A 12,737-nucleotide genomic window follows, 5' to 3' on the forward strand; every position below is an offset into this window, starting at 1 on the left:
TTGGCAACACCTTAAATTTTCTTGATTTTCATACAACCCACCTGCTCATCTGACGTGTCACTGTGAAAGTGACTCACAAAATGTCACGGTGTATTTCAAAGCATCTTGTGGCTGAAGTGCTTTGAGACATTCCTGAGCATTGTGAGAACTCAATGTATTTTTCTTTAGTTTTTATTGTGTGTGTGTGTGCTGCAGAAAGATGGTGGGCGACTTTAAACTCCAAACTGTCTGTGTATCACATTAGTGAACAAAGCCCATCAGGCAAACTGTAAGAGCCTGTCCTGTCCTGTGGGAAATGCATCTGTGTGTCTTACTATCACACTTCCTCATCGTCTCAACTCAACACACTCCCCTGCCCTGCCTCCTCTCTGTTGTTCACGTGCATCCTCAACATTGGCATTAGCCAGAAACTCACTGGACTCGCCACATAAACACTGTAGCTGCTAGAGCAGGTCAGAGGCTAGGAATACTGTGGGTGAGTAACTCACCTCCTGACACCCCAACGCCTGTCCACCATCTACAAGGCACAAGTTAGGAGTGTGATGGAATACTCCCCATTTACCTGGATAGGTTCAGCTCCAGCAACACTCGAGAGACGTTTGACAGCATCCAGCACAAAGCAGCCGACTTTTTTTTATCTCTTCCCTCCTCTCTATATCTCTCTGTCTTCCTTTCTGTTCCTTAAACACTCTCTCTTTAACCAAACCTTTGGTGACCTGTGCTGATGTGACTCTGTGTTGAATTTTCTCAAGTGATGCTGTTCTGTAGCACTGAGGGATGTCTCTCTCAATGCAAGGCTTAGAAAATGTTGCAGATGTTCAAAGATCCTGCTCACCTTTAGCTCTGACAGAAAATAAATCATCCAGGATCCAACTGAGCACCTTATGCAAAGGAGGTGATAGGCAATTTGAGTAGAGGTGCATAGGGACAAACTCTGTTGATTGGTGTCAGTAAGCAGTGGGTTAAAGTAAATGATCAAATCATTAAGAGATGGAAATAGTTTATTTTTGACGGTGAATTAGGTTCTGAAATAAGCTGCCTAAAAGCACATTGAAGTTTGAATTGGATGTGTTGTCCACTGTCAATGGGAAATAGAACCATAGAAACGATAGAGCACAGAAGGTGGCCATTTGGCCTATCTTGTCTATGCCAACCCAAAGACAGTCTGCCGGGCTAAAGACCAGGGCAGTAAGACTAATTTGAGACAGCACACACAGTCACAGTAGCAAGAGTTCCAATGATGTGACATTTGGTGATTTTCTTTCTATTCAGTGGTCACTGCATGTCGAGCTTCCATCCTCAATGATGGATCCAACATTGAAATGTTGCCCAACCCACACACACCCATGTTCCCTCTGACCTGATCCCACAATCCTGGCTCTGATTATCAGCGGCTTTTGTTGATTGTCTCTCCAGATTTACGACTACTTTAAGTGTTCTCGTCCAGTTCTGTAAAGTTTCCACTCACAACAGCAAATGGCTGTCCTTCCACCCCTTTCTCCCAGCCCACTGTGCCCCCATCTGATTTCATGGGCATCCGGCGGCACAGGTCGATCTTACTGTTTTGGGGGGGAATGTGCATTTGTTCACCATTGTCCCCACCCCAGCTTATGTTCCAGATGGGTCACCACTTTGTCCCGTTGTATATTTCAGTTGCACTGAGGGTCTGCTGCTTTCAGTCTTGCTGCACTACATTGTACGCTAATCTATGAGATTCTTGACACATAGCATTGCTCACAGCTGTGTGTATAAGCATAGACATATATTTATTCTTATATGAGCGGGGGTGGTTGACAAAGTTATTCAAATCTCTCACTAAATATAATTCCGATGAAGGTGGCACGGTGGCTCAGTGGTTAGCACTACTGCCTCACAGCGCCGGGGATCCCGGTTCAGTTCTACCCCTGGGTGACTGGGTGGACTTTGCACATTCACATGGGTGTATGGTTTCCCCTGGGTGCTCCAGTTTCTCCCACAGTCCGAAGATGTGTAGGTGGATTCGCCATAATAAATTGCCCATAGAGCCCAGAGTTGTGCCATGGGAAATGCAGGGTTACAGGGATAGGGTAGGGGGATGCTCTTTGAAGGGTTGGTCGGATTAGATTAGATTTGATTCCTTACAGTGTGGAAACAGGCCCTTCGGCCCAACAAGTCCACACTGACCCTCTGAAGAGCAACCCATCCGGACCTATTCCCCTACATTTACCCCTGACTAATCCACCTGACACTACGGGTAATTTAGCGTGGCCAATTCACCCTAACCTGCACATCTGTGGGAGGAAACCCACGCAGACACGGAGAATGTGCAAACTCCACACAGTCAGTTGCCCAAGGCGGGAATTGAACCCAGGTCCCTGGTGCTGAGAGGCGGCAGCGCTAACCACTGAGCCACCGTGTCGCCCCTATGAAGTCGATGAGTCAGATGCTTCCACCCTGTAGGGATTCTGTGACTAATTCTGCCAAGTTTATATCGGTTCTGTTCGGCTGGAACAGAAAATCAACCTTGAGACAGCTCAACATGTTTTCAAACCAATGAAATAATTTTGTGTTGTAGTCATTGGTGCAACACAGGAAAACCCTCTCCAATTCATCCCTCTCACCTGCAGCCTTACACTTTCCATTTTCCCCTCTTGAGGTATAATCCAATTGCATTTTGGAAGTGATTATAGAATCCTTATAGTGCACTTAGAGGCAGTTCAGCCCACCCAGTCTTCCCTGACCCACTGAAAAGCATCCCACCTTGTCATAACCCATATTAACTGTGGCTCACCCTCCGGGACAATTTAGCCTGGCCAATCCAACTCATCTGTGCATCTTTGGACTGTGGAAGGAAACTAGAGCACACAGAGGAGTCCCCAAGTAGACACGGGGAGAATGTCTGCAGAATTTGCACTGTCACCCGAGGCTGGAATCAAACCCAGGTCACTGGTGCTGTTGAGGCAGCAGTGCTAACCACTGAGCCACCCTGTTATTGAGTCTACTTTGAGCCACCTATTAATGCAGTACAGTAGAGGTCTCAACAGCTTGATGTGTCAAAGCTTTTCCACATCTTGTTACCTTTCCAATTTTCTTTGATCTGCTGGCTTCTGGTCACCCAGTGGATACCCTTGAGTACTGGGGAGTTATCAGATATCGTATGAACTCTTTTTTTGGTGGAATTGCTTTCCCTCTGATCCAGCTTTCCATGACTGAAGCTAGTTTCAAACCAGGAGTGAAAGTTGTAGCAGGTTAATAATTTCAGGACGGATTTAGGATTTCAGGAACAGTCTGAAACTGCTGTAGGGTTTACTCTTATGCTGTGTGCACTATTGTTAATGGCATGCACATGCTTACTTCCAGACAATATCCACAGTGAGCCAGTTAACAATGGAGTTAAAATAGTGCTAAACTTTAATGTCAGCAAATTAACACTGCAGGTAGTGCTTTGGGGAATTAAAACTGATGTAATTCATTCTAGGTGGCTGCTGTTATTGGTTATATTGGAAACATTATAAGCATGAATAGCCATTATTTAAAAACAAAGATTTAATGTTTATTTCATTAAGTGTTCAGGTGTGCAAGTGGCTTTTCAATATCAGAGTCACATTCAAGTAATTCCTCCCCTGATGGTGACTTTGGGACATTTCAGTCTTGCCTTGCGAATTTTCTTTTCAATGTGTACAATCAGAGTTGGTTGTGCTAGGGGTGTCCCCTCACTGGGTCACACCTTCCTTTCTGGGTCAGAAAGTTGTGGGTTTAAACCCTACTCTGCAAACTCGAGATTGAGGCTACCTGAGAGACTACTGAAATGCTAAAGCTTCCTTCGGTCATAACGCCATGGTACTGTGTATTCCATTAGCTGCAGGTGAATCGGCAATGGCAACATTAAAAGATCAACGTGGGCGATCTGCCTCGTGTCCTGGGTAGAGAGTCATTCGTTCAGTTTAATGACCATTGTGGACAGTATTATGGAGAAATTAATTTTATATTACTGTCCTGTACAGTGCATTGTACGGTGTGATAGCATTTATTTGTTGAGAGATTGAGTTTCGGAGCCAACCGGTTGTATTGCAGCTGTACAAAACTCTGGTGTGGTCGCGCTTGGAGTATTGTGTAGCGTTCTGGTCGCCACATTACAGGAAGGATGTGGAAGCATTGGAAAGGGTGCAGAGGAGATTTACCAGGATGTTGCCTGCTATGGAGGGAAGGTGTTACGAGGAAAGGCTGAGGGACTTGAGGCTGTTTTCATTAGAGCAAATTAGGTTGAGAGGTGAGTTAATAAGGCATGCAAGATGATCAGAGGGTTAGATAAGTGAAAAGTGAGAGCCTTTTTCCTTGGATGGTGATGGCTAGCATGGGGGGACATAGCTTTAAATTGAGGGGTGATAGATGTAGGACAGATGTCAGCGATAGGTTCTTTACTCAGAGAGTAGTAGGGGTGTGGAATGCCCTGCTTGCAACAGTAGTAAACTTGCCAACTTTAAGGTCATTTATATGGTCCTTGGATAAACATATGGAATGGTGTAGGTTAGGTGGCCTTCAGATCTGTTCTACAGATCAGTTACAACATCGAGGCCTGAAGGGACTGTACTGCACTGTAATGCTCTATATTCTATGCTCTATATCTGGGAGCATTGGGATAGAAATCAATATGGAAGTTTGCCACTGGATGTCTTTCTAATCTAACTGAAGGCTTTTTTTTGTGTCATAAGAAGCTTTGTGGGAGTAAAGCAGTGGATGAAGTGAATTTGGATTTAAGCAAGTGCATTGATACCATTCATTTGAAAAGGCTGGCGTGGAATAGGAAGAAAAATGGGAATGAGTGGAAATATTTCACAACGAAGGCATGAGTTATCAAGTGATTAGAGGGCTTGTCACTAGCATGGCGTGTGTTACCAGTTGGGTCTCACTGGATGTCTGTTTTCTGGTCTCTTGGTAAACTGCTGAGAGGCAGCTATCAGAAGAACCATGGCCAAATTCACAGATAATACAAAGCCAACAAAAATGAGTCTCCAAAGTTGTACAGTCCCTGGGGGGTCTGCATATAAGGAGACATGCAGGCTGATGGTGACAGATGTAAACTTACATAGAGGAATACCAAGTGCTTCACAAAAATATAACAAAGGAAATAATGTGCAATGAAGACGAAAGCAGTCTAGGATTGGATGAAAAATTGTAGCGAACGCATTAATGCTTGAAGAAGGTGAATTAAAGAAATTGGATTTTGGGGTAGATCACAAAGTTACTATTGGGCTGAAACAGTATGCTACCTCTGACACTTTATAATGACTGCTGCATCTACACTTTCCACTGTACAATTCTGACCACTGCAATGGTGAAAGGATATTGCAGCAATGAGACTGCAGTGATTGGAATGATGTCAGCCAGTTGGACCTCAGAGAATATGAGAATAACAGTCCCAATCAGGGAGCCCTTGCTGACAGATAAAAAGGAAAGTGTCAGAGATACTGACACTCCAGCACTGCCTCATACTGAGTCAGGTACAAAAGTTAAGGACTGTTCATGTGTAAATTAAGGGTGACTTGGTGACTGATACTGGCCTCACTGGAGTTACTTCAGAGAGGATACCCAATTACAATATGTATATCGTGTGTCAGGGGAAGCCAAGATCAAATGGTTGATTTGTGATGCAGAGTGATGCCAACAGTGTTGGTTCAGTCCCTGTACTGACTGGGAGATCATGAAAGACTCTCCTTCTCAACCTTTCCCCTCACCCAAGGCATGGTGGCCCTCGGGTTAAACCACCACCAGTCATCTCCCTCTAATGAGAGAGCAGTCCTCTGAGACTGTGGCGACTTAACCTTTTAGATGGCTGGTCAGTTTCGATTTTGGGAGGTGTGGCGATTCTATTTGTTTTATGTACATTTTAATGAGGTTTTGCAACCTGGACATGAAGAGATAGGAGGGTAGCAGTTCAAAGCATTAAAATTAATTGTACTGTTGCCTAATGGAAGCAGCCCAGGGATACTGAAAAAAGGTTGCATAGTTCAGAAAGTTAGACCATGTGAGGCAAGGCAACTGGACACCTGAATTTATAGATCTTGGGTGAGTTTACACCGAAATTACAAAGAACAAAGAAAATTTACAGCCCAAGAATAGGCCCTTCGGCCCTCCAAGCCTGAGCCGATCCAAATGTACTGTCTAAATCTGTCGATCAATTCCTAAGCATTTGTATCCCTCTGCTCCCACCTACTCATGCATCTGTCCAGACACACCTTAAATGAATCTACTGTGCCTGCCTCTACCACCTCTGCTGGCAACGCATTCCAAATGCCCACCACCCTCTGTGTGAAGTACTTGCCGCGTGTATCCCCCTTAAACTTTCCAGATCTCACCTTCAAAGCATGACCTCTTGTTATTGGATCCTTCACCCTGGGAAAAAGCTTGTCTCTATCCACCCTGTCTATACCCTTCATGATTTTGTAAACCTCAATCAGGTCCCCCCATGATCTCCTTTTTTCTGATGAAAATAAACCTAACCTACTCAACCTCTCTTCATAGCTAGCACCTTCTATACCAGGCAACATCCTCATAAACCTTTTCTGCACCCTCTCCAAAGCGTCCACATCTTTTTGGTAATGTGGCGACCAGAACTGTACACAGTATTCTAAATGCAGCCGAACCAATGTCTTGTACAATGTTAACATGATTTGCCAGCTCAATACCCCGTCCAATGAAGGGAAGCATACTATACGCCGCCTTGACCACTCTATCCACCTGTGCAGCAACCTTCAGGGTACAATGGACCTGCACTCCCAGATCTCTCTGCCATCAACTTTTCCCAAGGCTCTTCCATTCATTGTATAATTCACTCTAAACACCACTGGTCACCTTTCTTCATTTCGAGAAACTCCCTTCAACTACTACTCTCTGTCTCCTGTTGCTCAACCAGTTCTTTATCCACCTAGCTAGAACACCCTGCACACCATGTGACTTCACTTTCTCCATTAGTCTACCATGGGGAACCTTATCAAATGCCTTACTAAAGTCCATGTATATGACATCAACAGCTCTTCCTTCATCTAACAACTTGGTCACTTCCTCAAAGAACTCTATTAAGTTGGTTACAAGTAATAGAAAATTTGGTTTCCAAAAGCAGAAATTGTTCTGAAGAAGGATCACTGGGACTCAAAACATTAACTGTGTTTTATCTCCATAGATGCTGCCAGACCTGCTGAGTTTCTCCAGCAATTTCCACTTCTGTTTCAAATTTCCAGCATCAGTAGTTCTTTGTTTCAGTTTAGAGTTTAGTGTGGAGAGAGTGGTGAATTATCACTGAGGTTTTGGGTTTCTTACTGTGGTAAAATAGATAATGTGAGTTTGAGTCCTGTAATGAAATTATTCCAACCTTTCCATTGCCTTGTTTAATGTAGTTCATGTTTTTGTCTTGTTTAATAAGTGTTTATTCTTTGTGTTAAAAGTACACCAGCAGCCTCTTGTAAGTGAGTCCAAAACTGACCTCCATGGTTAAAAAACAAAGCTAGGATCTAACAAGCCAGGTTTCATTCTGGAATCTGACTGAGCTAATAGGAACATAAACTGGAACCATAACAGTGGGAAAACGATGTGAATAGTGCAGGGATGGAGGAGGACGAAATCTTTATGTGTTTCCCTTTCTTGTTGTAGCTGATGGACTGGAGAAGTACTCAATCACAAACTCAGAAGGACTGCCCCCTGGGTCTGGGACACCGCCACTGAAACGGAAAAGCAAGTTGGCGTCCATCGGCAAAATCTTCAAACCATGGAAGTGGCGGAAAAAGAAAGCAAGTGAGAAGTTCCAAGAGACATCTGCATGTAAGTTAGTCGTTAGACTTGGCTTTGTCGGTGGGGGGAATTTCCTTTTAAATAACATTGCATTGTGGTTCAGCCAGCCTCTTTACCACCTCGGCTCCATTCACATCACTCTGGGCCATAACAGATATGGTTTCAGGCTCCACTCCAAAACACAAAACACTGACCCCCAATTGTCCTCTAACCAGTCACTTTATGTTCCACTTGCATTTGCCTGTTTAGTCGCTGTGATAGTTTGCAATGCAGGTCACTGACAATGGTCAGTAGAAAAAGCACAATGCCCTCTGTTGAACCTCCAGACTCAGAGCAGCAAGTAACTGGTGCATTCCTGAAGCGATCAGATTGAAGGATTGTAAAGTTGAGCAGCTTAGAGTCGAGATAGTATACGTTTGAGGAGGTGAATCAGGTGGAGAATGGAAAATAAAGAAAGGAGAATAAAGATTGCATTAAGAGAGATCAGTGGGGTGGATAGATAAACGAAAAGCATTTTGTTTTTAAATCTCCAACAACAATTTAAACCAGAGGGAATGAAACTTACATTTGTATTTGTGAATGTTCAGAGCCAGAGATGTTGACTGCAAGTGATCCCAGAGTTAAAAAGCTTTCCAAGAATGTTTTAATAGGATGTGGCCATTACTGGCAAGGGCAGAATTTATTGGCAGTCCCTAATTGTACTTGAAAAGGTGGTGGTGAGTCACTTAATTAAACTGCTGCAGTGCTTTACACACACCCGTAGTGCTGTTTAGGAAGGATTTGAACCCAGTGACAGTGAAAGAACAGCGATATTATTTCCACATTTAGGATGGTGAGTGGCCTGGAGTGGAACCTAGCAGTGGCAGTGCTTCCAATCATCTGCTGTCTTCTCCTTCTGAGTGGTAGAGGCCAAGGGGTGGGAAGCTGGAGTTGAAGAGCCTTGGCAAATTCCTGGAGTGCATCTTGTAGATGGAGTGTATTGCTACCACTGTGCTTTGGCAATGCTTAAATTGGTAGATGTGCCAATTAAATGGGCCACTTTAACGTCCTTGATGGTGTCAAAGTACTTTAGTGTTGATTTGGAGGAACTGGTGTTGGACTGGGGTGGACAAAGTTAAAAATCACACAACACTAGGTTATAGTCCAACAGGTTTATTTGGAAGCACTAGCTTTCAGAGCACTGCTGTTTCATCAGCTGCCCGATGAAGGAGCGGCGCTCCAAAAGCTACTGCTTCCAAATAAACCTGTTGGACTATAACCTAGTGTTGTGTGATTTTTAACTTTAGTGTTGTTAGGGTCACACCCATCCAGGTGGACAGGCTTTGGAGGGGGGTCAAGAGGGAGTTACTCACTGCAATAAACCTAGCCTCTGACCTGCTGCTTTAGCTGTATATTTGTATGGCTAGTCCAGTTCAGTTTCTGCTCAATAGTAACTTCAAGATCTTGGTGGTGAAGGATTCCACAATTTTAATGGCATTGAATATCAAGGGCAATGGCTATAAACTGTCTTGTTTCTGATAGTCATTGTCTGGCACTTATGTGCCATGGATGTTACTTGCTATTTGACAACTGGGGCTATTTTCCCTGGAGCGTCGGAGGCTAAGGGGTGACCTTATAGAGGTTCACAAAATTATGAGGGGCATGGATAGGGTAAATAGACAAAGAGTTTTCCCTGGGGTCGGGGAGTCCAGAACTAGAGGGCATAGGTTTAGGATGAGAGGGGAAAGATATAAAAGAGACTTAAGGGGCAAACGTTTCACGCAGAGGGTGGTACGTGTATGGAATGAGCTGCCAGAGGAAGTGGTAGAGCTGGTACAATTGCAACATTTAAAAGGCATCTGGATGGGTATATGAATAGGAAGGGTTTGGACGGATATGGGCCGGGTGCTGGCAGGTGGGACTAGATTGGGTTGGGATATCTGGTCGGCATGGACAGGTTGAACCGAAGGGTCTGTTTCCGTGCTGTGCATCTCTATGACTCTATGACTCTGACCCAATCCTGGATATTTGTCCGGGTTTTGCTGCATTTGAACATGGACTGCTTCAGTACCTGAGAAGTCGTAAATATTGCTGAATATTATGCAATCATCAGAGAGCATCCCCGCTTCTAACCTTATGATGGTAGGAAGGTCATTGATGAAGCAGCTAAAGATGGTTGGGTCAAGTACAGTACCCTGAGGAACTCCTGCAGAGATACCCTGGAGCTGAGATTACTGACCTCCAACAACCACAATCATCTTCCTATTGAGAGTGCGGTCCTCACTTTCTCCATATTCCTACCAGCCAGGTATGAGTCCAGCCGGTGTGTTCTGATACTTAGTTATCCCCAGGCTCCTTGATGCCAGTCTGTGTGAAATCCTGCCTTGATGTCTTGGGCAGTCACTCTCATCAGCTGTTTTGTCCATGTTTGGATCATGGTTGTAATGAGGTCAGGGGTCTACTGGTCCTGGCTGAACCCAAATTGAGCGTCAGTGAGTCGTTTATGTTTTGCAAGTGCCACTTGATAGCACTGTCATTGATCCATTCCAGCACTTTGTTGATGATCGTGAGGAGATTGATGGGGTAGTATTTCATGGAATAGAATCTCTGCAAGTGTGGAAGCAGACTATTCAGTCCATCAAGTCCACACCAACCCTCCAAAGAGCATCCTATCCCCATTCCTGTAACCCTGTACTGTCCATGGCTAATCCACATATCCTACTCTTCCCTGGATACTGTGAGCAATTTAGCATGGCGAATCCACCTAAAGTGCACATCTTTGGACAGTGGGAAGAAACCAGAACATCAGGAGGAAACCCACGCAGACACCGGGAGAGTTCCACATAAGCAGTCACCTGAGTCTGGAATCAAACCTGGAGCCCTAGAGCTGTGGGGCAGCAGTGCTAACCCCTGAGCCATCGTGAGTATCTGGTTAAGGAAGTTTGTCCTGTTTTCCGTGTACAGGACATACCTGAATAGTTTTGTTTTCCACATTTACTGGGTAGGTGCCAGGATGGTAGCTGCACTGAGGTCTGATGCTGCTTAAACACAAACCTACTGATACCGTCCTCTGCCAGTTTAGTTTGTAGAAGTATAGAAGTTTCATAAAGTTCAGTTTGGGTCTGTGGAGAGGCAGACAGTGGAATACTGTGCCTGACACCTCAGACAGCTGCCTGTTCATTTACAATTCAGTCACACAGCCTTCCGTCCCTTGGCCACCTGCTCTGAAATAATTGTGAGCATCATTCCCTTCACCCTTTACAGGACCACCTCTGCAAGCCTGTATGGGGATGAACCTTCAGTTCCCTGTGGGTTTTACAGTGACCAAAGTGCTGCTCCTGAAACAATGAGTCCAACTGGACCTGTTGCAGTGATCGTGAAAGGATTACCTGAAATAACCTCCTGCAGAAATCATCGCCATAAACAATTTAACTGCTCAATCAACTCATTATCGTGCCAAGCTGAGTCTCGGTCTAACATTGTTGCTGCACTTTAAAATGATCCAGTCAGAGCAATTTGCAACTCTTTGGGAAAATGTAATTGGTCGCTGTATAGATTCACATTTGTATTTGCAAATTGCTCCTTCTGTGCTTGTCCTTTGGCACTTTCTTTCCATTAACTCAGCAATTTGTCAGCCTTAGATTTATCTTCTCACTCTGAGAGGGAAAAACAATTCTTCTTTACACTAAATTGCAAATGTCTGCTCTAAAATCCATTTCTTGACAGAAAAATATCTCCCATCTATTTACTTTCTCGTAGACAGTGCACTTTATATTCGACTGCTTCCTTCAGGGTTCATGTCTTCAGTGCTGACACCTTTCCATCCTGATGTGCTTTACTGTGTCTGAGTCAACACATTTTGAGCTCGCCTGTATTCTTCAGTGCAGCAACTATATGGAAACCTTGCTGCTTCAATTCTTCAAAGATGCTATAATTGAAATCATGCTGTGTTCTCTTAGCAGCAAAAGTGTACATTTTAGGAATCTCCTCCCACTGCTTTTTTAATAATTGCATATTTATAATTACAATGCAATTTGAGCACATCAATGTTTTCATTTCTCTGAAGCCAAAATAAGAGCTATCATCCCCTTCCTTTGCTTATGATTCTTCTTCATTCAAATTTTGCTGTCATGGCTTTATCTACACACTGCCCCTTTTGTGAAATCCCTTGAAAACATAGCACCTAGCTGCACCCCTACAACCTCCCAAGCCTCTCTTCTGTTTACGGATTTTAGAGGATTGGGAGTAGATAATTTGGCACCCCCTCCCCTTCTACAGGAGCAGCAATCTCCTCCAACTATACATTGGGAAGATCGAAGCCATTGTCTTTGATGCCAACCGTAATCTGGGTTCCCTCACTAATGACCTATCCCTCTCTTTGGCAGTTATCAGAGACTGAGCAGGCTTGGTGTTATTGTTGGTACTGAAGTGAGCTTCTAATCACATAACCATGGCATTGCGAACACCATCACCTTGATGCTGCAGAAATCCATGCCTTTATAACCTCTCGATATGACCATTCCGTTATACCCATCAGTTGGTGTGTCATTAATTCGGAGGTCACAATTCCAAGATGGTCAGCAAGACATCTAGGAGTGAGATCAGGAGAAACCTCCTTACTCAGAGAGTTGTTGGGATTCAGTGTGTAGTGCCTGGGAGAGAGGCAGAGGTAGATTCCTTTGGACGCTTCAAAAGAGAGCCGGATATATATTGCACTGAATCCCAACAACATCCGGGCAGCACGGTGGCACAGTGGTTAGCACTGCTGCCTCACAGAGCCAGAAACTCGGGTTCAATTCCCGCCTCGGGCAACTGTGGAGTTTGCACATTCTCCCCGTGTCTGCGTGGGTTTCCTCCGGGTGCTCTGGTTTCCTCCCACAATCCAAAGATGTGCAGGTCAGGTGAATTGGCCATGTTAAATTACCCATAGTGTTAGGTGAAGGGGTAAATATAGGGGAATGGGTGTGGGTGGGTTGTTCTTTGGAGGGTCGGTG

The 12,737-nt window shown here is 44.5% G+C and overlaps 1 protein-coding gene across 4 annotated transcripts in view; it reads left to right on the top strand.

Moving 5' to 3' along the window:
• phactr2 (phosphatase and actin regulator 2) overlaps nucleotides 1-12,737 on the top strand; it is a 213,700-nt gene that overhangs the window by 136,076 nt on the left and 64,887 nt on the right. For all 4 annotated transcript variants that reach the window (XM_043695293.1, XM_043695292.1, XM_043695295.1 and 1 more), the window contains exon 2: nucleotides 7,627-7,794. In XM_043695293.1, coding sequence (XP_043551228.1) covers nucleotides 7,627-7,794 — 168 coding nt within the window. The remainder of the gene's footprint in view (nucleotides 1-7,626; nucleotides 7,795-12,737) is intronic.

This window comes from Chiloscyllium plagiosum, chromosome 9, assembly GCF_004010195.1.
Source record: "Chiloscyllium plagiosum isolate BGI_BamShark_2017 chromosome 9, ASM401019v2, whole genome shotgun sequence".
Lineage (NCBI taxonomy): Eukaryota > Metazoa > Chordata > Chondrichthyes > Orectolobiformes > Hemiscylliidae > Chiloscyllium > Chiloscyllium plagiosum.